Below are 24,476 nucleotides of genomic sequence, written 5' to 3'. Positions count from 1 at the left end.
AAAAAAACTAAAGGAGAAGAAGAAGTGGTGTCCCCTGAGTCTTCCCTGAATGCTAAAGACACTCCACTTACACAACTGTTCACCCTCAGATGCCAGATGACTCGATCTGGTGTTCCCCGCCATCATCACCACCATCAAAGGAGAAAAAGAACTTCATGTAAAGAAATAGAAGGCTGTTTACTCAAGGAACTTGCTGTATTCCCCTCCCTGTAATTAGCAATTTGGTATAAAGATAGCTATAGGCAGACTCACATTTCTTTATAAATTGAAGGGAATTGTTACTGTGTCCAAAATTCAACATTATATATGAAGGCTTAACAATTCATAAACATTTTTATATTGTTCTCTTTAAAACAAAAACTGAGGTGGGGTATAAAGTGAGTATTGTGACAAGTGGGAAAATGTGAATGTTTTATAGTTCGGATGTCACATGGTTTGAGCCCAGAGCTGTTATCTAGGTAGAGTTATGCACAGACCAGTGGCTCGCAACCAGAGTGGTTTTGTCCCTGCAGGACATTGGGCAATGTCCGGAGGCATTATTGGTCGTCACAACGGGGAAGGGTGCTCTGGCATCTGTTCAGTTCAAGGCAGGGATGCTGCTAAATAGCCCTGCACGCACAGGACAGCCCTTCACAACGAAGAGTCACTCGTGCCAAGGCTGAGAAACTGTGGCGTAAGTTATATGCAGTTTCTAAAGGGCCACTTCCCATTCTGCCACCAAGTGTTTCTTTTATATGTTTTTGTCCTCACTTTGTTACTGAGCTCCCCTCACTGCCTTTGAATTCCTTTGGTTTGCGTTCTCTGAGAGTCTGTTTTTCTGGTCCAAGTAAATAGCAAGGCAGCTGTGGTTGGGAAAAGCAGGACAGGTGGTGCCAAAAAGCATTCCTTCAGACTTTTCTCAGCAGGAATTTTTTTGAAGACTTGAAACAAGCTAGAACCTTCCTTTTAGGCTAGGATGGAGTTGCAGACTCGAAGGCTTGCCAGGTGTGCAGTGGCCCAGGGTTAGGTGTCTATGCGGGCCTGGGGTGAGTGTGAGGAATGTGGGAGCCAGTGCTAGCAGGTCTCCCACCTTTCTCAAGAGGTTAGAAATCCAGATATGTATGTGAACTTCCCAAGATTTCACGTCAGAGCTCAAGTTTTTATAAATCACTGCATGGCTTAGAGATGACCGTACTAAGTGAAATAAGCCAGACAGAGACAGACAGACATCATTTGATATCACTTCTATGTGGAATCTAAAAGGTGATACAAATGAACTTATTTACAAAACAGAAATAGATCCACAGACATAGCAAACAAACTTTTGGTTACCAAAGGGGAAATGGGGGTGGGGGGGGATAAATTAGGAGTTCGGGATTGACATATACACACCACTATATATAAAATAATCAACAAGGTCCTACTGAATAGCACAAGGAACTCTACTCAATATTTTGTAGTAACCTATAAGAGAAAAGAATCTGAAAAAGAATATATTTATACATATATACATACACACACATATATACGTATAACTGAATCACTGTGCTGTACACTTGAAACTAACACAACATTGTAAACCACCTCTACTTCAGTTAAATCAATCAATCAATCGATCACTGTGTGGGCTAAACACCACGTGAATAGTGGGGAGCGGGATATGGTCATGGCACACCCACTGGACTAGCTCTGTGGCAGCATCAGCAGAGGGTTTTGACCGCAGAGCTGCACTTATTAGTAAATCCTGTTCGACTTCATTCCGTGTCTCAGCGCAGGCAATGTCTTCTCCTTTCCAATAATGTGATCTTTGCAGAACTCTGCAAGCGAAGGGATTTCAAGGGGCTTAAATGTTGATGCCCTGTCCCATATCCAAGTGCACCTGTGAATTTCAGCCGTCTACACCCATTCTCTGTGACTGCTTCACTAAGGAACGAGACTTAGTGTGTTCTTGTCCATCGCCCAGGCTTCTGGGAGGGAGGAGTCTAAATGACCCTTACGAATGAACATCCACTGTCTTACAAACACCTCCAGAACCATCTCTCGTGATGCAGAGGCAAAGTGACCTTAAACAAAGGATTTTCAGCTTCTCGTCACAGGTATCTGGGTTCTCCTCCTAGCTACCCCTCTCAAGACAGGACCAAGCTTTTTGGAAAGAGCTGCAATTTGGGTTTGAATTCCAGCTCTACCGCCTACCAGTCCTGTGATTTGGGGACAATTTGCTTTAGTTCTCTGATTTTAATTTTCTCAACTTTAAAATGAATAAATCAAAAGGCTACCTCAGTGGATTGTATGTTGATGTGTATTAGATAATATCATATATGCAAAAATGACTCATGGGAATCCTGGTGAACATTTAGAGCTCAGTATTGTTCGTTTCTCTTTCCTCTCTAACTCTGTATTACCTTGGGCATGTGGGTCCCTATATCTGGTCTTTAATGTCACTTCCCTCAAGTAGACACCACACGTTCTTCCCTACAGCACAGGTAGAGGTTAAGAGCACCAGCTGGATGTTGGCTAGACCTGGATGCAAGTTCTAAATTTACCACTTACCAACTTCTGCCCTTGGACAAGTTACTTAACCTCTCCTAACCTCATCTATAAAAGAGCAAAATATAATAGTGTGGGCTTTGTAGAGCTGCTGTGAGGATGGAATAAGGTCGTAGATACTAAGCTTCTAGTATTGATACATACTCAAAACCCACTAGCGCTTCATTGTTCCTGTACGCCTGTGTCACAGGGAAGTTGTGGTAGCTGGATGAGATCATGGGCGTTCAGATATTTAGAAAAGTTAGACATGGGAGAACTTTCTTTTGCAGGACTTTCTTGCTGAGTTTTCAGCCCCATTCAGTTAAAGCAATTTTTTTTGTTGGTGCCATTCTGTAAAAATGACAAAGTCTTTTGTTATTTTTATTGAGGAATAACGTATATATAGTAATGTACATAAATATGAATGTCCACACGTACGACTCATTGGGTTTTTAATATGCACGGACCATGTACCCGACAACCAGATCAAGACAGTGAGCATTCCCAGTATTCCAGGAAGCTTCTTCTTGCCCCCTTGCAGGCAAGAGCCATGCCCCCAAAGTAACCCTGACTCTTCCATCTATCACCAAAAACAAGTCTCTCTTTGGACAATATTTTTTATCATTATTATCTCTAGAATCAGCTTAATATGGAACATACTGTTTAATAACCTGTATTCTCTGAATCTGATCCGATCTGATTAAAGTTAGGAGTTGTGTACTTCAGTGGTCCTGGGTTCTCTTTGGTACCAACCCAAAACTTCCATTTGACTTCTGGCCATGGACAGTGCTGACAATTCCTCATGGCGTGCCTTGCCCTGTGCTGTTTACTTGGAGGGAGACAAAAGCCTAGGAGACATGGTGCTACCCTCAGAGAGCTTCTCGTCTAGGTAGAGAAACCAACAAGCCTTAAACTGGAACACTAGCTGACAGCGAGTGAGGCCGTGAAAAGCCTTGTCCTAGGGGAGCAAGCTAATGTTTTCTTGTTGTCAGCCCTCCTGGAGACCCTGTTTGGTACTGGCCTCCCCCAAGATGGCCAGATTAACCGCACTCCATAACGACGATTCCTTTGCTTTGTGGTCACTCGCATGCGGAAAGCTTGCTGTCTTGCCGTCTGCTATTGTGTCGTGTACGTCTGTGGGCTTTCCCATCTAGGATGTGGTCTCCCGCAGGCACGTGGAGGGCAGTCCTCAAGGGCTTGTTCCAAGATGGCTTTGATCAGGACGTGCGACCCCAGTTTTCTCTACAGGTCTCTGTAGTCCGTAAGACAGTGCCCACTCTGAGAGCAGTTAGTAAGCATACACTCATCACTATTTGCATTATAAAAACATTGCTGTGCAGTGTGGGTAGTTAGGAAGCTTGAATTTCTTTAAAAGATGGAATGGCCCTTAAGCCACTTACTGGCATCCGAGGAACTGGTTGAACACAAAATATTCTGTATGGTTGCAAGCACATAATACGGCAGTCTCTTGAGCAGGTTCTCTATGCTCTATGGAAACAAAAGACATTCTTCAAAAACTGGAGACTCAATCAACAAACCACTGATCGGTCACAGGGGAGAAGAGGAGTGACTAGTTTTATTGCACAGCTCTGGTCACTTTTCCTGAGGATTTCACTTTATTTATTTTCTTTTTTTTATCTTCCTGAGGATTTTAAATGAGAAAATGGCTAAAGCAGTGCCTCCTTACACATTATTGCACATCATCCATCATTTTGTCTAGTTGCCTATTAATAAATTTCACCTCTATCTAATTAAGTGAAAGTATAATATTTGTTGTAAATAGCTAAGCATTTTTTATGATAGACCAATATTCACAAAGATCATATTTTTCCTATAAGGAGGCTTCAAGATACCGTTTAGAGTTTTGGAGTTTGAAATACATAGTATCCTTGTGGAACTATGGAAACTCTCTTACCGGTGGGAGTATAAATTAGGAAAACTACTTGGAAAGCAGTTCATTGTTACCTCCTGAAAGCCTAGGATTACATACACACTGACCTGGATGTGCAGCTTCTACATATATATCCTAGAACAGTGGTTCTCAGACTTTAGTGTGAACCAGAATCCCCTGGAGGGCTCAATGGGCCCCAACCCCAGAGTTCCTGATTCACTAGGTCTGGGGTGGGACCATAGAATCCCCATCTCTAACGAGTTCCCAAGTAATACTGATGCCACTAGTGCTAGAACCACACTTTAAGAACTGCTGTCTCAGAGAGACTTTTGTACATAAGAAGACATGAACAAAAACATTGTTCCTAATAGTCCCAAGCTAGAAACAACTCAAATTTCCATCAACAGTTCAGTGGGAAAATTAACTGTGGTATATTCATTCAAGAAAACACCGAATAGCAATCACCTACAGCTACCTGCCTCAACAGGGTGTATTTTAGGAAGTGTTGATGAATGAAATAAATGAGGCAAGAAAGAATACCTACAGTATGATTCCATCTCTGTGAATTTGATAAAAACAGAATTATATTCTTTATAAATGCATATATAGCTGGTAAAACTATAAAGGAAAGCAGATAATCGACACTGCAAAAGTCAGTCCAGAGATTACCAGGGGTGACAGGAAGGGAGGCATACAGAGGACTCCTCGGGTACTAGCTGTAGTCTACATCTGAACTTGGCTGTTGGTTATGTGAGAGTTGACTTCTTCATTAATACTTACACTGTACATTTATATTTATACACATCTACATATATCATACATCCTCTAGTTAAAAAAAAAATTTTTTTTTTAATTGTTCTACTGTATCTTAAAAGAAAATGTCTCCTGGCTTCCCTGGTGGCGCAGTGGTTGAGAGTCCGCCTGCCGATGCAGGGGACACGGGTTCGTGCCCCAGTCCGGGAAGATCCCACATGCCGCGGAGCAGCTGGGCCCGTGAGCCATGGCCGCCGAGCCTGCGCGTCCAGAGCCTGTGCTCTGCAACGGGAGACGCCACAACAGGGAGAGGCCCACTTATCGCAAAAAAAAAAAAAAGAAAACAAAAGAAAAGAAAATGTCTCCTATCCTACATGTATTCTGGTTCTTTGACAACTTGTTTGAAATTTAGGATCTGTCCACTGGTTATGAAAAATAAATCCCTTAAGCTTTTTTTTCCTTCCAGTTTCTATTTTTTAATTAAAAATTTTTTTAACATCTTTATTGGAGTATAATTGCTTCCCAATGGTGTGTTAGTTTCTGCTGTATAACAAAGTGAATCAGCTATACATATACATATATCCCCATATCTCCTCCCTCTTGCGTCTCCCTCCCACCCTCCCTATCCCACCCCTCTAGGTGGTCATGAAGCACCGAGCTGATCTCCCTGTGCTCTGCGGCTGCCTCCCACTAGCTGTCTATTTTACATTTGGTAGCATATATAAGTACATGCCACTCTCTCACTTTGTCCCAGCTCACCCTTCCCCCTCCCCGTGTTGTCAAGTCCATTATCTACGTCTGCATCTTTATTCCTGTCCTCGGTTCTTCACAACCTTTTTTTTTTTTTTAAGATTCCATTTATATGTGTTAGCATATGGTGTTTGTTTTTCTCTTTCTGACTTACTTCACTCTGTATGACAGACTCTAGGTCCATCCACCTCACTACAAATAACTCAATTTCATTGCTTTTTATGGCTGAGAAATATTCCATTGTATATATGTGCCACATCTTCTTTATCCCTTCATCTGTCGATGAACACTTAGGTTGCTTGCATGTCCTGGCTATTGTAACTAGTGCTGCAATGAACACTGGGGTGCATGTGTCTTTTTGAAGTATGGTTTTCTCAGGGTATATGCCCAGTAGTGGGAATGCTGAGTCATATGGTAATTCTATTTTTAGTTTTCTAAGGAACCTCCATAGTGGCTGTATCAATTTACATTCCCACCAACAGTACACGAGGATTCCCTTTTCTCCACACCCTCACCAGCATTTATTGTTTGTAGATTTTTTGATGGTGGCCATTCTGACTGGTGTGAGATGATATCTCATTGTAGTTTTGATTTGCATTTCTCTAATGATGAGTGATGTCAGCATCCTTTCATGTGTTTGTGGGCAATCTGTATATGTTCTTTGGAGAAATGTCTATTTAGGTCTTCTGCCCATTTTGGGATTGGGTTGTTTGGTTTTTTTGATATTGAGCTGCTTGTAAATTTTGGAGATTAATCCTTTGTCAGGTGCTCCATTTGCAAATATTTTCTCCCATTCTGAGAGTTGTCTTTTCGTCTTGTTTATTGTTTCTTTTGCTGTGCAAAAGCTTTTAAGTTTCATTACGTCCCATTTGTCTATTTTTGTTTTTATTTCCATTACTTTAGGAGGTGGGTCAAAAAGGATCTTGCTGTGATTTATGTCATAGAGGGTTCTGCCTATGTTTTCCTCTAGGAGTTTTAGAGTGTCTGGCCTTACATTTAGGTCTTTAATCCATTTGGAATTTATTTTTGTGTATGGTGTTAGGGAGTGTTCTGATTTCATTCTTTTACATGTAGCTGTCCAGTTTTCCCAGCAACACTTATTGAAGAGGCTGTCTTTCCTCCATTGTATATTCTTGCCTCCTTTGTCAAAGATAAGGTGACCATATGTGTGTGGGTTTCTCTCTGGGCTTTCTTTCCTGTTCCATTGATCTCTATTTCTGTTTTTGTGCCAGTACCATACTGCCTTGATTACTGTAGCTTTGTAGTATAGTCTGAAGTCAAGGAGGCTGAGTCATCCAGCTGTTTTTCTTTCTCAAGATTGCTTTGGCTATTCGGGCTCTTTTGTGTTTCCGTACAAATTGTGGAATTTTTTGTTCTAGTTCTGTGAAGAATGCCATTGGTAGTTTAATAGGGATTTCATTGAATCTGTAGATTGCTTTGGGTAGTATAGTCATTTTCATAATGTTGATTCTTTCAATCCAAGAACATGGTATATCTCTCCATCTGTTTGTATTAACTTTAATTTATTTCATCAGTGTCTTACAGTTTTCTGCATACAGGTCTTTTGTCTCCTTAAGTAGTTTTCTTCCTAGGTATTTTATTCTTTTTGTTGCAGTGGTAAATGGGAGTGTTTCCTTAATTTCTCTTTCAGATTTTTCATCATAGGGTATAGGAATGAAAGAGATTTCTGTGCATTAATTTTGTATCCTGCTACTTTACCAAATTCATTGATTAGCTCTAGTAGTTTTCTGGTAGCATCTTTAGGATTTTCTATGTATAGTATCATATCATCTGCAAACAGTGACAATTTTACTTCTCCTCTTCCAATGTGGATTCCTTTTATTTCCTTTTCTTCTCTGATTGCTGTGGCTAAAACTTCCAAAACTATGTTGAATAACAGTGGTGAGAGTGGGCAGCCTGTCTTGTTCCTGATCTTAGAGGAAATGGTTTCAGTTTTTCACCATTGAGAGCGATGTTGGGTTCGTCATATATGGCCTTTATTATGCTGAGGTAAGTTCCCTCTGTGCCTACTTTCTGGAGGGTTTTTATCATAAATGGGTGTTGAATTTTGTCCAAAGCTTTTTCTGCATCTATTGACATGATCATATGGTTTTTCTTCTTCAGTTTGTTAACGTGCTGTATCACGTTGATTGATTTGCATATATTGAAGAATCCTTGCATTCCTGGGATAAACCCCACTTGATCATGGTGCATGATCCTTTTAATGTGCTGTTGGATTCTGTTTGCTAGTATTTTGTTGAGGATTTTGGCATCTATGTTCATCAGTGATATTGGCCTGTGGTTTTCTTTCTTTGTGGCATCTTTGACTGGTTTTGGTATCAGGGTGATGGTGGCCTCGTAGAATGAGTTTGGGAATGTTGCTCCCTCTGCTATATTTTGGAAGAGTTTGAGAAGGATAGGTGTTAGCTCTTCTCTAAATGTTGGATAGAATTTGCCTGTGAAGCCATCTGGTCCTGGGCTTTTGTTTGTTGGAAGATTTTTAATCGCAGTCTCAATCTCTGTGCTTGTGATTGGTCTGTTTATATTTTCTATTTCTTCCTGGTTCAGTCTCGGAAGGTTGTGCTTTTCTAAGAATTTGTCCATTTCTTCCAGGTTGTCCATTTCATTGTCATAGAGTTGCTTGTAGTAATCCCTCATGATCCTTTGTATTTCTGCAGTGTCAGTTCTTACTTCTCCTTTTTCATTTCTAATTCTATTGATTTGAGTCTTCTCCCTTTTTTTCTTGATGAGTCTGGCTAATGGTTTATCAATTTTGTTTATCTTCTCAAAGAATCAGCTTTTAGTTTTATTGATCTTTGCTGTTGTTTCCTTCATTTCTTTTTCATTTATTTCTGATCTGCTCTTTATGATTTCTTTCCTTCCGCTAACTCTGGGAGTTTTTTGTTCTTCTTTCTCTAATTGCTTTAGGTGTAAGGTTAGGTTGTTTATTTGAGATGTTTCTTGTTTCTTGAGGTAAGATTGTATTGCTATAACCTTCCCTCTTAGAACTACTTTTGCTTCAACCCATAGGTTTTGGGTCATCGTGTTTCATTGTCATTTGTTTCTAGGTATTTTTTCATTTCCTCTTTGATTTCTTCAGTGATCTCGTGGTTATTTAGTAGTGTATTGTTTAGCTTTCATGTGTTTGTATTTTTTACAGATTTTTCCCTGTAATTGATATCTAGTCTCATAGCTTTGTGGTCGGAAAAGATACTTGATACTATTTCAATTTTCTTGAATTTACCAAGGCTTGATTTGTGACCCAAGATATGATCTATCCTGGAGAATGTTCCATGAGCACTTGAGAAGAAAGTGTATTCTGTTGTTTGGGGATGGAATGTCCCATAAATATCAATTAAGTTCATCTTGTTTAATGTATCATTTAAAGCTTGTGTTTCCTTATTTTCATTTTGGATGACCTGTCCATTGGTGAAAGTGGGGTGTTAAAGTCCCCTACTATGATTGTGTTACTGTCGACTTCCCCTTTTATGGCTGTTAGCATTTGCCTTATGTATTGAGGTGCTCCTACATTGGGTGCATAAATATTTAGACGATTGTTATATCGTCTTCTTGGATTGATCCCTTGATCATTATGTAGTGTCCTTCTTTGTCTCTTGTAATAGTCTTTATTTTAAAGTCTATTTTGTCTGTTATGAGAATTGCTACTCCAGCTTTCTTTTGATTTCCATTTGCATGGAATATCTTTTTCCATCCCCTCACTTTCAGTCTGTATGTGTTCCTAGGTCTGAAGTGGGTCTTGTATAGACAGCCTGTATACGGGTCCTCGTTTTGTATCCATTCAGCCAGTCTGTGTCTTTTGGTAGGAGCATTTAATCCATTTGCATTTAACGTAGTTATCAATATGTATGTTCCTATTACCATTTTCTTAATTGTTTGGGATTTGTTATTGTCAGTCTTTTCCTTCTCTTGTGTTTCCTGCCTAGAGAAGTTCCTTTAGCATTTGTTGTAAAGCTGGTTTGGTGGTGCTGAATCCTCTTAGCTTTTGCTTCTCTGTAAAGGTTTTAATTTCTCCACCAAATCTGAATGCGATCCTTGCTGGGTAGAGTAGTCATGGTTGTAGGTTTTTCCCTTTCATCACTTTAAATATGTCCTGCCATTCCCTTCTGGCTTGCAGAGTTTCTGCTGAACGATCAGCTGTTAACATTATGGGGATTCCCTTGTCATTATTTGTTGTTTTTCCCTTGCTGCTTGTAATATTTTTTCTTTGTATTTAGTTTCTGATAGTTTGATTAATATGTGTCTTGGCATGTTTCTTGGATTTATCCTGTGTGCGACTCTCTGTGCTTCCTGGACTTGATTATTTCCTTTCCCATATAAGGGAAGTTTTCACCTATAATCTCTTCAAATATTTTCTCAGTCCCTTTCTTTTTCTCTTCTTCTGGGGCCCCTATAATTTGAATGTTGGTATGTTTAATGTCGTCCCAGAGGTCTCTGAGACTGTCCTCAGTTCTTTTCATTCTTTTTTCTTTATTCTGCTCTGTGGTAGTTATTTCCACTGTTTTATCTTCCAGGTCTCTTATACGTTCTTCTGTCTCAGTTATTCTGCTATTGATTCCTTCTAGAGAATTTTAAATTTCATTTATTGTGTTGTCCATCATTGTTTGTTTGCTCTTTAGTTCTCCTAGGTCCTTGTTAAATGTTTCTTGTATTTTCTCCATTCTATTTCCAAGATTTTGTATCATCTTTACAATCATTACTCTGAATTCTTTTTCAGGTAGACTGCCTATTTCCTCTTCATTTGTTTGGTCTGATGGGTTTTTACCTTGCTCCTTCATCTGCTGTGTGTTTCTCTGTCTTCTCATTTTGCTTAACTTATTGTGTTTGGGATCTCCTTTTCACAGGCTGCAGGTTCATAGTTCCCGTTGTTTTTGGTGTCTGCCCCACAGTGGCTAAGGCTGGTTCAGTGGGTTGTATAGGCTTCCTGGTGGAGGGGAGTAGTGCCTGTTTTATGGTTTCTGGTGGGCAGGACTGTGTCCAGTGGTGTGTTTTGGGGTGTCTGTGACCTTATTATGGTTTTAGGCAGCCTCTCTGCTAATGGGTGGGGTTGTGTCCCTGTCTTGCTAGTTGTTTGGTATGGGGTGTCCAGCCCTGGAGCTTGCTGGTCGTTGAGTGGAGCTGGGTCTTAGTGTTGAGATGGAGATCTCTGGGAGAGCTTTTGCCATTTGATATTATGTGGAGCCGGGAGGTCTCCGGTGGCTGAGACCGGTCCTGAACTCGGCTCTCCCACCTCAGAGGCTCAGGCCTGACACCCGCCTGGAGCCCCAAGACCCTGTCAGCCACACGGCCAGGTACGTGGGGAGTTTCTTGCCTTTTGGGAAGTCTGAGGTCTTCTGCCAGCGTTCAGTCGGTGTTCTGTAGGAGCTGTTCCACATGTAGATGTATTTCTGATGTATTTGTGGGGAGGAAGCTGATCTCCACATCTTACTCCTCCACCGTCTTGATGGTCTCCCCCACCGCACTTAAGCTTTAATGTATGGTTTAGTTATTCTTCTGCACCAACTAAATATTAAAATGAAGGAATGATAGAATTTTTTGAAGAAATATGATCTTGTTATAGTCAAATATATTTGTTTATATGAACTAGTGATGAACAAAGTATTACAAAGGAAAATACCTGTCAGTCCTATCTGAAGAACAGATTAGAATCTTGTGCAGTTAGTATGTTTAATGCCTGTCTGTATGTAACAAGCCATGTAAGGCCCTATGGTGAGATCATCGTTTAGACACTGAAGATAAGAACATACACATGATGTAAGAGATTGACGGCTCTTTGCCACATCACAACTGATTTACATAATTTTCATCTATACAAATCTCATGACTGCAAGAGTGAAGACTCTTATGAACGATTTCCATTTCATGGGAGGAGGATCACGTTAAAAATATTGCTTTGCTTTTTGAAAAGAAGGAGGGATTGAGTGTGCCTGTTGATTATGTTGTGATGTCTTTTGCCTCCAAAAATTCAGAGAGGAGGCATTGGGAACATCTGCAGTCCCATGAGGATCCCAGGAACCCTCATTTCTGTTGAAGAATGCTTAGTCTGTCTTTTCCTGATAATCAGAGTCTTGCCTTTAAGTTTTATCGGGCTGAATCTCTTTCTTTACTACACTTTTAAGTATATCTTATGAAAAAAGACAATTCTTAATCCCCCGTTTACACATAAGTTTCCTTGCAGCATGGGCTGCATTTCTCCTGATTGGTAGCAGTGTGGGTTCCCGATTTGCGCTTCCCACACATTAAGTTGACAGCTGCGTTATTCCAAAACACAGCCTTGCAATGATGGCTGCCAATATTTTATGATGATATCCTAGGAATTCATTTGCAGCTGGTTACTGATATGAGGGGTATCTCTATTATTTGGTGAGTTAACCAGTTAAGTACACTTGTTGCAAGTGCAAGATGCTAAGAGGATAAATGCCTTACTTATTCTAGTAAAAAATTAGAAACAACCCAAATGTCCATCAGTGGGGGGGATGGTTAATTAAATTATGGTATAGGCATACTATGGAATACTATGAAACCCCCCAAAAGAAAGTAGATCTGAATTTATGGAATGTGTCAGGCTCCCCATTAAACACTTTATATGCATTGTTTTATTTAATTCTCACAACAACTCCACGAAATTCCCATTTTACAGATGAGGACCCTGAGACTTGTGCCAAGTCACATAATGAGTAAATGGTGCAGCAATAATTAGGTTTGAGTTCTATGGACCCCGAATTCATTTCCTTATCCAGTTACACTCTGCTAGCTCATGAATATCAAAGCCGTATGTATTGTTGGCTCCCCTCTCATGGAGATTTTATTCGAGATAACATTGGTTTGCATGAACATGAAGAATAGGAAGAGACTCATGTAAGAGAAAAAGCAAACATATCTGAGTGTCAAAACTAAATGACTTCTGAAGGAGGTAAGTTTCCTGTACTTCCCATGATTGAAACACAATTTAAGGGCATACACCAAGATTCTGGTTGTGTGTGCAATCCAAGTCAAGGATTTTCATGTATTTTCAGGGCCGTCACTCTGTTTAAAATGCCAAATTCTGAGTAAAGTGAGAAGTCATGCTTTTGCTCAGATGTAGTTATTCATAATGTAAAATGTCAGTTATATGCTTGTTTTTACAACTTTTCATTCTTTTAATATTTACAGATGGACAAAAGCGAAAGAAATCTTTGCGAAAGAAACTGGATTCGCTAGGGAAGGAGAAAAACAAAGACAGAGGTAAAGGACAGAATGAACTAAAGCAAATGCACCTCCCGTGGAGCATAATGGTTGAATTTGGTGGGGTTTTTGAATTGCATTGATTTATGCGGTTCAGCTCTATTATGTAAACTGGATTTCTACGATGGAATGTCATTGAAGGCTGTTGGAGTGGCCCTGTACTGAACTGATGAGTTCAACTGGTTTGAGCAAAAAGTGATTTCTGCCAAGTTTATGGTTCCAATTATGATGCTAGCCAATCAGCAATGCATAAGGAAAACCAGGTTGAGCAGCCATGGATAGCATCTCTAACGCTAACCAGCTGTCTGGCAAATCCAGATAGTTAGGCAGGGCTAGTTGAATGAGAAGGAGTTTGGATTCCCCCACCATGACTACTGGAAAGAAACAGTCTCACCCTCGTGGCTACTGAAGGTGGGACATTCTCAGCATTGTAATGTTAGAGCACAGCACGCTTATTTTTTTGCCCTGTGTACAGTTTTGGGAGTTGTTGACTCTCTTCGTACTGTCCCCTTCTATATCTATTTAGGAAACCGAGAGTTTAGCCACTCTTTCAGAGGTATTTGTGGTCATTTTTAACTAATATTCATTGAGCCTGCATAATGGACACCTGGGCCTCATTAACCCAGTACATCTTTCTGTGGCTTGTTTCTATGGTTTCATATGAAATGACTGCTGAATGGTGTGGTCATATGAATGTATTTCCATTTTATATGACATAGGGAATGAGTGTAGAGTCAGGAAAGCCATATATCTCACCTTGGAGTTCTTTTATCTAATGATCGAATTTCTGCTTGAAAAGTAACGAAAGGCAATGAAACCGAAGGTATAAAAATAAATGCTTTGGGATAAGTATTAGACAAGACCGAGACACACCGTTGATCCGAGACTGTACACGCGTATCTTGAACTGTGCCTAAAGGGTCGTGACATCTGGCTCTTGGACTAAAAAGAGATTAAAGAATTCTAAAGAATGGAAAGCCAACGTTTTACTTCCCCTAGAGCATGATTTCTCAACCTTGGGACTATTGACATTTTAGACTGGATAATTATTTTTCGTGGAGGCTGTCCTGTACATTGTCTGAGGTATTTAATAGCATCCCTGGTCTCTACCACTAGATGCCAGTAGCACCACCCCCAACCAAAATATCTCCAGACATTTCAAATGTTTACCTCAAACTGAAGAAAAGGACATGAAAATGGCAGTGATCCCTACCCCTGACTACATAGCAGAATAATTTTTGAAACCTTTAAACATTCCAGTGCCCAGACCCCCACCCCAGAAAATCTGATCCCGTTGGTCTGTCGGGGTGCTGAGCGTGAGTACTGTTATAAACTACTAATGTCACCTTCTAAGAAGAGAACTCTGGTCCGTACTAACCAGTATACTCCCCAGGGCACCTTCTACCACAGGAGAGTCTACTGCTGGCGCAATGAATGCAAAAGACATGAACTCTTGTCCAGATGCCTATCCTTGTCTGATAAACTGTATTGTATTTAATTGGTTCACGTGTTCTTACCCTTATTTTTTAAAGGAACGTTAGTAGCCAGCGTAGCTTTATTAAATTAGAGTTTTTACTCATTCTGTTCCTGCCATGGACCATCTTTATCTCGTGAGATTAGAGGATTCGTGAGAATTCTCAGTGTTTATAGAGTTATTAAAGGGATCGTTCAGACTGATATTAGCAATGTGTCATCTTTAAAGTTGTTTATTCTAGGATGAAGATAATGGTAATAGGATCTGAACACTCACGATGTAGACTTGAGGTGATTCTTCAGAAGTGCCCATTCCGGCTAAACTAAGCACAATGAACATTTTTTGCAGATGTTTGAATTCCCTCAACAGAGGGAGATGTATGTGTGCTCGCTTATGTAAGAAAACAGCAGGAAGTGAGGGTAGGGCAGGAAGGGCCAGGGGAAGTAATCAACCACTATGCACTGGACTATTATACGTTTTAGACCAAATCATATTTATGTATTGTATAGGCTCAGTGAAAACTTGGCAGTGTTTTATAGGGTTGCACAGGGGTGCTGGCTGGGAAAAGGAAGGCAGGTCCTGGTGGTTCCAAAGAAAAAACACATCACCCGTCCAACTAAGGAGAAAAATACCAGGATTTATGGCAAAAGAGGTTTTTTTAAAAATACAGCTTTGATAGTTAAAAAGGTGATGTCCTAGGCTTAAGTGAAGCTTAATTACATGGCATCTTTTCTGAACATGAAGTCCTGTGTGTGTCCACGCATCCATTACATGGATGTCTTGGGAACCGGGGTGTGATGAGGCAGTGTGCAGGTCTCGCATGGTTGTGATCATTTCACATTGTTCTCTTCCGTTTGAATATTAGCATTGGGGTTCATAACAGCTGCACATGTGAAAAATGACAATCATTTGAATCCAAGAGTAAAAGAAGGAAAACAGGAAATTCTAGATGACTTCTTGGGTTAGGTCATCTAAAAATAAATAGGAGCAGCTTTTTAGAATCGAATCGCTCTCCCAATAAAGCGATTCATTAAGTGTTTGATATGCTGCTATATTAATTGATTCAATCAGAATGAATCATGTCCTGTGTTTTATTTAATTGCCTTAACATAATATACAGCAGATCATGTGACACTTCTGTGTCCCTCCTGCCACTTAAGCAGTGCCCATATGACTTTTGATTTCCATACAGAAAGTAATTCAGGATTGATGCTGGTTCAGAAAACATATTTTCATACAGAATAGTTCCAAGGTTCTTCATTTCTCTTAGTTAAATTACTTGGCATCCAAAAAGTATTTTTTAAACTTTCAGAACTTCAGAAAATTCCTTTCTTGTGTCAAAAAGAATCACTCTTGGGGAAAGGTTTTAAAATGGCTACTTTGTGCCAATTGTCGTGGTTCCTAATCAGAGCACAAGGGAAATAGGTTTTACTGTGGCCTAAGTCTGAGAGCTAGGTCCCCTGTCTACAGGATATTTTCAGATGATGAAATGTTTATCAACATACACTCTGGTGATAGTTCAGGTCTAGCACCTTTCTTTGTGCCGAAATTATATCATGCCGTGTTTTATTGTTCCTCACTGTCTAAATGGGTTAATATATGTGAGTTGTGAAGTAGCACTACGTAGGAATAGTTGATACAACTTTATTTTCTGCCATGTTAAATAGCAGTAGAAACATCAAGTATCAATTATCACTCTTTAGAAATTCTCAAAGAAAATGTATTGAGTGCTGTTACTGGAGATGAGAGAAACAGGGGGAGTGTGATTCCAGGGAGGAATAGGAGGGGCCACCTCGCACAGCACTGGGTGGGCCGCAGCACAACTTCCGGTCTGCATGCTAAGAACACTGAGACGCCATCGAAGTGAATTAAGGATGGGGTGGCTTAATGGTGTCTTTAAATGGATTGCCACACTGCAGTGTAAAACATGAACTTGGGGTGGGAGGGTGAGACCACGGTGGACGAAGGAAGCCTGATTCCAGGGGCCAAATCACTTCTGCTGAGGATAGGTCCAGGATGGGACCGAGGGAGTCGGTGAAAAAAGTAGCTTGCAGGAAAAAGTAAGAGGAGAGGAGAAAGTCAAGGAGATGTGAGGACAGAGAATCAGATGGGTCATTTGGGTAGACATCCACGTCTCCCGGGATGATGTTAGACGGGGGTTCTGACGGTGATGATAGAAGAAGATGCAATGAGCATGGGGGCAGGGGCAGCTTGCAGTGGCACCAGGTTTCTGCCACACAGCAGGAGGGAGAGGATCTGGAAGCTGAAGCACAGCTGAGCGACCAGCACACCACCTCCTGGCCCTGAGGGTCATGGGGAGGGAGCAGAGACAGTCTCTACCAATGAGGACAGCAGGGGATGCAGTCTCCTTAGTAAACACATACTATAGATTAGAACACGATACACACAGTCCCTGGGCCCAGAACACTGAGTCTTGGGTAATATTTTTATGGTTCGAAAAACCCATTATCAAATTTATTAGCTGCTATCAACAGAGTCTGTAGGTTCCCTTCTCCTCCCCAACAGAAGAGCTTTGAACCCACAGATAAGCATGTGTGCCCAACACTTTATTTCCACAGAAGGGAGGGTTTTGCTCGACAGCCTTGGGCTGAGTCCTCGGTTTCACAATACCCATATTTTGAGAAGCAGTCACATTCAAGGAACCCTGCCTAGAATTTTCCAGGGCCTAGACACTGTGACACAAGTTTAGAGCATAGAGAGATCTGTCTCCTTTCTGAAGCTTGTGAGAGAGTTCTCTGGAGAAAGCAATGCGAAACTAAAGAGACTAGATCAAAACACTACCACTGAAAGAATAAATAAACTCAGCCAGGAAAGAAAGCCTATTAGAGGAAAGCAGAAATAAGAAAAGAAATAAAAGAGTCATTTGGGGAGAATGACTTCATGTATTCCATCTGTTTAATTTCTATTCAGTTATTCCAATTTACAAGTAGAGCGGCAGATTTCTAGATATTAAAAATGACAGATACCAAAGGAAACCATCTTGCTTCTTTTTTCCAAGGATATTAGAGATCTCTAGCCGAGTCTGGTTGGTTTCCTTTATGTGGAAAAAATGTCTAGGAGAGGAATCAATAGTCCTCATGTCACATTAAATCCCTGCTATGAGTATGCCTACTTGAGCAGACACAGGTCACTTGATACATTTATCAGTGTCCTTTCTGCTATCATTACCCACCAACAGTTTTTATATATTCCAAGTAGCTATCGATCGGCCTTGCCATACGCGTGTTCCTAGATTTGCCCCAAGCTTTTTGAAGGAAGACTATTTGATTATCCCCATAGACAAGATAGCACTGATTTACACAATAAACCCTGAGGTGTCCCCTTTGGTTTCTAGTTTTGCTAGTAGTGGAAATGACCTTTTATCAGTTGTGAGTATTGGATCTTGCTACACTGTCCACATTGATCCCTCAAAACAGATGCCTGAATTGTTTTGTGCATTAACGTGTGCCGACTAGTTAACAAACTTATAGAGGATGATAAGCATCCTCTGAAAAATCCCGAAATGCTGAAGTTTTGATTTTTCACTTCAAAATGAATTGCATGTTTTGATAGAACAAGAGGTTCAGGCTTTTCAAGTGCCGTTTCTTTTTTCTTTTTTTTTTTTTTTTTTTTTTTTTGTGGTACGCAGGCCTCTCACTGTCGTGGCCTCTCCCGTCGCGGAGCACAGGCTCCGGACGCGCAGGCTCAGCGGCCATGGCTCACGGGCCCAGCCGCCCCGCGGCACGTGGGATCTTCCCGGACCGGGGCACGAACCCGCGTCCCCTGCATCGGCAGGCGGACTCTCAACCACTGAGCCACCAGGGAAGCCCTCAAGTGCCATTTCTGCTTTTAATGCAGACTTGACTGTTAGCCCAGGGATGTTCAAAATGTTGCCGTGGATCAAAGAGGAAAACCTTTTAGAGCCTCTTTCCACCTGATTTAATGTTAGCATTTTCAACCTTAGAATTGTTTTCCCTTGCTCATTCTGGTTTTATTCATAAGGGTTATAAAAACAAGGGAGAGGCTAGACTCCAGTTTTCTGCTGCTAGAAGATGTAATTTTTAGTCTCAAAGAAATAATGCATTTAATATAATTATTAATGCTTTTCAGCATGAATTTAAAATATTACAAATAAAATGCGTGGCCCTAAGGATCAGTGTGCTTACAATGTACGTGTATACAAGTGGATTTACTATAGAGATGCAGAATGCAATTGTGTATACATCTCCAAATAAAGCCGTAGGTTTCTGCATTATGCTCCTTCCCCCAAATTGTCCTTACTAGAGGATTTAATAAATTATATTCTGGGCTCTTCACCGGATATTTAGTGGTGAGAATCCACTTCTGCATGTGGCCCGGAGAATGGCTTGAGTATAGATCGTGAGCGTGACAGCCCTAACCCAGCAATTGGAGGCAGCATGTGGGAACAAAGAACACAAAGAAAAAAAGAACAAACTTATTCCCAAGCTGCTCCTCTGTCTCTTGAGTTGTCATTTCACATGTTGGAAGCTCTTTGACTGGGAACCTCAGAGTGTAGCCACTTACCTGAATTTCAGTAATTTTTGGCATCTCTCTCTTACACACATGATAGACACCATTACAATTATTTACGTATCTGATTCTCCAGTCCCCACGTCACCCCACACTCTGAACCCTTCAAGAGCGAGGACTGGACCTTCTGTAAGCTTTGTACTCCCCACTGCATACCGTGACACGGCACATAGTAGGTATTAGTAAGTGACAGTTGAATGAATGTATACGCACAGAGTCTTCTCAGGCCTTGTAAGCTTTGGGGGCTCTTGAGACATCAATCAAAGACACATTTTGTAAAACCGTTTACTCACGAGGATGAAGTATTATGTTCATCCTATCAAAAAATGTCACCTTTCTCTATAAAGTTATTTCCTTTAAACATACTTGAGATACGTCGAGAAAAACTCGAGGCTTAGATTTTGAAAACCCGTGCTCTTTATACATCCTAGCTTTCTTTATTGAGATAGAAACTTCAGCCACTCTAACAAACTCAACAGTCATCTCCGTATATTGATGGATGAATCAGGTCTTCAGAAAACAGTCGTTGGAATTTGTCTGCCCTTTGATCTGCAACATGACTGAGAGTCTCCCCTGGTGCAGTCTTTCTCTGAAAGTGAATGTTTGGTTTTTGATTCCAGAGTTCATCCCACAGGCGTTTGGAATGCCCTTATCCCAAGTCATCGCAAACGACCGGGCCTATAAACTCAAGCAGGACTCGCAGAGGGGCGAGCAGAAGGATGCCTCCGATTTTGTGGCTTCCCTCCTCCCATTTGGAAATAAAAGACAAAACAAAGAACTCTCAAGCAGTAACTCATCTCTCAGCTCCACCTCGGAAACACCAAATGAGTCAACGTCCCCCAGTACCCCGGAGCCGGCTCCTCGGGCCAGGAGGAGGGTGAGTTGACCAGTGTTTGCTCTGACCCCGATGTCAGGACAACGGAAGAGTTCTAAGGTTATTCTCTGAGTCTTGGCTCATGTGAAAACTGGAAATGCGGTTTGTGTCCAGGTATCTGTCAACAACCCCATTCAGGGAGAATTTGCACCGGCCCCAAGGCACCTGACACACCCCTCACAGCCTTTCCCTGACCTCTTTCAAAGATTTTGGGTGCCTCTCCTTGCTTACCCGTGATATCCAGAACATTCTACAACATCACCACTGATCCTACTCTAGTGTAACCTTCTGTTGTGGTACCAGAATTTCCCATGAGACTTTGAGGCTTGAGGGCAGGGCCAGGTGTTTTTGTTAATCTCTTCATCTCATCCAAGAACTATGCCTGGCCGAGTGAACTTGCTGCTTGTCTTCATAAGCAATGAGATTTTTTTTCTACCAACGGAACATGGCTTTTTTCTCAAACATAACTGTAGAAACACACACACACACACACACACACACACACACACACACACACACACACACACACGTATGTCCTCTTTCAAATCAATACTGTAATAATATGGTACCATTTATTGAGTACTATGTTCCAGGCAGTGTGCTATTATTTGGCATTTCAAATTTCAATCCAGGAAAGCTGAGTTTCCAGGCAAATTGGTTGGTGATTAGCTTAGTCAGGTGATAAGCATCTCTGAAACTTCCTAGGTCACTGGGAGATCTCTCCTTTGCCTTTCACCTGAAGCCCCAAATCTTTGCCACCTCCAGCCATTGACTACTGCCCTAGTTAAAACCTGAGGCACGGGCTTCCCTGGTGGCACAGTGGTTGAGAGTCTGCCTGCCGATGCAGGGGACACGGGTTCATGCCCCCGTCCGGGAGGATCCCACATGCCGCGGAGCAGCTGGGCCCGCGAGCCATGGCCGCTGAGCCTGCGCGTCCGGAGCCTGTGCTCCGCAACGGGAGGGGCCGCAGCAGTGAGAGGCCCGCGTACCGCAAAAAAAAACCAAAAACCAATAAACCTGAGGCACTTCCCAGTTAAAATCCGCAGTTCTCAATCAGCCTCCAACATTTAGAACCTCTCCAAGACTCAGGGGCACCTGAGCCAGCCACCACTGTTTTCAGGGATTCACCGTGTGTAAAGCTAAGTTGGCATATTCAGACCCCCCATCACTTTCTCTACCTTACAGACAAGAGAATTGTTCTTCCAATCCTGGCGCAGTCTCTCAGACTGTTTATATAAGCCTATGTGGCAATGACACCAAAATGCCACATATGAGCTTTCTGAGAATCTAGAGCCCAGGCAATGGGCCTCCCAAATGCCCTCCCCTCCGGCCAGGCTTTGCTAGCAGCCAACTTCTTCCTCTATGCTTCATCAAAGGGTGCGTGGCCATACAGGCATGAGTGGTGCCCTGCACCCTTACCCTCAGCCTTTTACCATTCCTAGAGTGCCAGCCCTCCTTCCACCTGTCATTACCTCATCTCTTGGCTGGGGGCTTTCTCTGATGGCCAGAGGCGCCCACCCATAGAGACGACGGGCTGCAAGTAGCAAGGCGTTAATGTCACCTCCCTACCCCTACCAGAAGTTGTCTTTAATCAATGACTCTTGAGACTCGTGGTATAAATACCCCCAACTCCCTTACTCCTTAGCAGGAATAGCTCTGGGGTTCATGATCTACACGGTCTCCCAGGTCCCCAGGGCAGTTGGGCTCCAGCGGCCCACAGGCTTGTCACAGGCTTGGTGATGCCCCCTTCATTAGCTGCATTCACTTCCCTTTCTCATTTCCCTACTTCCCTACAGCTGTCTCCTGGGACTGTTCCCCTAATAAAGTTCATTGTGTCACGTCTTGGGGAAAACTAAACTAAGACTGTTTATGGAATCCTTCTATTTTAAAATCTACTTTCGAGAGTTGAATTATTATTTTTTTCACAAGAGTTCTCTGACTTTACCTCATTCGTCAAGTATGTGATTTTTTTCTTGTTTCAAGGAATGAAGTGGTTGGGTCAAAATATTTTAATTGTATGTTTGCCATCTCTTGTCTTCCATTTGGAAGAAGTTGTCTATTGTTGAAATTGTAACTGTCATTACCTTACCCTATGCTGGGGAGGTTTCCTAACCTTTTTTCCTTTTAAAATACAAACCGCACAGTTAAACAGAATTATTTCGAGTGTGATTAGTGGTCGTGGGCAAAAGGATTTATCGGATGGCGTTGGGGGAAGCAGTTTTTATTTTCTCCATGCGCACTCCGTGTTCATGTCTGTGTATAATTTGCAGGGTGCAATGTCAGTGGATTCTATCACCGATCTTGACGACAATCAGTCTCGACTGCTAGAAGCGTTACAGCTCTCCTTGCCTGCCGAAGCTCAAAGCAAAAAAGAAAAAGCCAGAGATAAGAAACTCAGTCTGAATCCCATTTACAGACAGGTCCCCAGGCTGGTGGACAGCTGCTGTCAACATCTAGAAAAACACGGTAAGCAAGCCTGTTTGTCAGCAGTCAAGTACTGAAGACTTTCACGTATTCAGGCATCGTTCGTTCAAGCGCCCGATTCCAATTCGATGTTCATTTGATCAGGCTCTAGGCCGAAATTTCCTTTGCAAAGAAAATTTACAAATATGAACGTTTGCTTATCATAACCCAGTAGGGCTGAGCCAGATTTGGGGCGGCGCGAATCCACCTGATGGTATTCAGGCTCCCCAGCCCTAAAGAGTCCTCAGAAGTGACCCTGGAGATCAAGGAATTGAGGGGAGGACAAGGTCTGTTGGGCTGGGACTATCCTCAGGACCCCCTGCAAACAAAGCAGAGCCACTTTTATCTTTTTTATACATTGAGGTTCCACAAGGCTTCCTTTAAAAAATAATAGTCCAGCTTCTTACAGAAAAAAAAATAGATTAGAGAACCATTCCTTAAGTGAATAGAAAATACACAGTTTGGGACAATAGGTTTCTTTCTGTATTGCTCTTTGCATTTTTGTGGAAAGCTGTCCACTTAAGATTTCTTCATCGTGACCGTTTTGGAAACTCAGTTCCACTTAATACGCTGACTTCACAGCTCTTTAAAATTTTTGCGGAACTTTAGACTTTTGGCTCATCAAACAGCCATGTCTGCGATCTGAAGTTGTTTGCTGTAATGTTAGCATGCGTTTTATGGACGTGAGAAGAGTTTATAATTGCTTCTTTTTTCCAGTTTTATTGAGAAATAATTGACATACGTCACTGTAATTGCTTTTTCACTATAAAAATAATATACGCATCATAATAGAGAAAAAAAAGAAACAGAAAAGCAAATTCTGAGGCTATCATATAGATATAACTACTCTTGACATTCTCATCTATTTCTTTCTAATAAAAGTGGGACTTTATAAAAATGACTAGGATATGTCCAGGTCTCTTAATCAATTCATTATATATGGAAATCACTAGATATCATATGGGTGACTTAATATAAGTAATATGTATTAAAACTTTGTTTATACAAAATTTCGATATGTATATGTATGTGTATGAGTGTACATTCTTATCTGTCTCTTCTCCTTGGAAAGTAAACTGGACATCAATAAAAATATCTTAGACATTTTGAATTCCCAATACTTAGTATCATGATAACACAATGTAAATGTTTCAATCAGTATTACTTGAACAGAATTATTTTTCAAAATAGCTTAGCAACTAAAGAGTTCTTTAGTTGCTTTTAGCACCTAAAGAATTTACATGAATATTTAAATTCAGCCTAAACTTTACTACGAGGTAGAAAAAGCGACTCATACTTTTATAATTATAATTTTTCCCTATAAAGAATGTAGAGAGTGAACTGTAGCACTATAAAGAATTCTAAACGAGAAAATTCTACTCTAAGCATGCAAAAACGCAGTGCCAGGTTGAGTAACTGCTTTTGTGAAAGAAAACTTGGCATGTCTTTGTATTTTCTTTCTGAAAATAAATTTTCATGAATTATAATTTGTAAAATAGCATTTCCTTTAAGATTACTAAAAAACAGGGAAGTTCACTTTTTTTGGGGGGTGCGGGGGAAATAGTTGCAATGCAGTTTAGGGCCTAAAGGAGAGAAGATAAACCTACATGATCTTTCAAGGCCCTGATTCTGTTCTGAGTTTCCATGATGTTTAGACCAAATGGCTCTGGAAAAATAAGAGATAGTTTCACATTCAAACAGATATTAACCTTGGTCACTTTAAACCAATGAAAAAAGAGCAAATTTCAAAAACAATTCTTTTGTAAGACTTCATTTACCAGTGTTTGAAATGGGTAGCAGAGAGTTTGATTCACTTTAGCTTTATAGACATTTGTCAAAGACCTTTTCATTCTCTCCCAAATTGGTCTTGGACACACACACACACAAAAACAAAACAAAACAAAACAGAGAGAGAGAGAGAGAAACAAACAAAAACAATTGGTCTTGGACAGTTATCTTGACTCCATCTATATA

The 24,476-nt window shown here is 41.1% G+C and overlaps 1 protein-coding gene across 4 annotated transcripts in view; it reads left to right on the top strand.

Annotated features, from left to right (window-relative positions):
- ARHGAP6 (Rho GTPase activating protein 6) overlaps window positions 1–24,476 on the top strand; it is a 488,732-nt gene that overhangs the window by 418,981 nt on the left and 45,275 nt on the right. For all 4 annotated transcript variants that reach the window (XM_032620346.1, XM_032620347.1, XM_032620349.1 and 1 more), the window contains 3 exons: window positions 13,070–13,141; window positions 19,786–20,042; window positions 22,310–22,505. In XM_032620346.1, coding sequence (XP_032476237.1) covers window positions 13,070–13,141; window positions 19,786–20,042; window positions 22,310–22,505 — 525 coding nt within the window. The remainder of the gene's footprint in view (window positions 1–13,069; window positions 13,142–19,785; window positions 20,043–22,309; window positions 22,506–24,476) is intronic.

This window comes from Phocoena sinus, chromosome X (assembly GCF_008692025.1).
Source record: "Phocoena sinus isolate mPhoSin1 chromosome X, mPhoSin1.pri, whole genome shotgun sequence".
Classification (NCBI taxonomy): domain Eukaryota; kingdom Metazoa; phylum Chordata; class Mammalia; order Artiodactyla; family Phocoenidae; genus Phocoena; species Phocoena sinus.
This window is presented reverse-complemented; position numbering and strand designations above follow the sequence as displayed.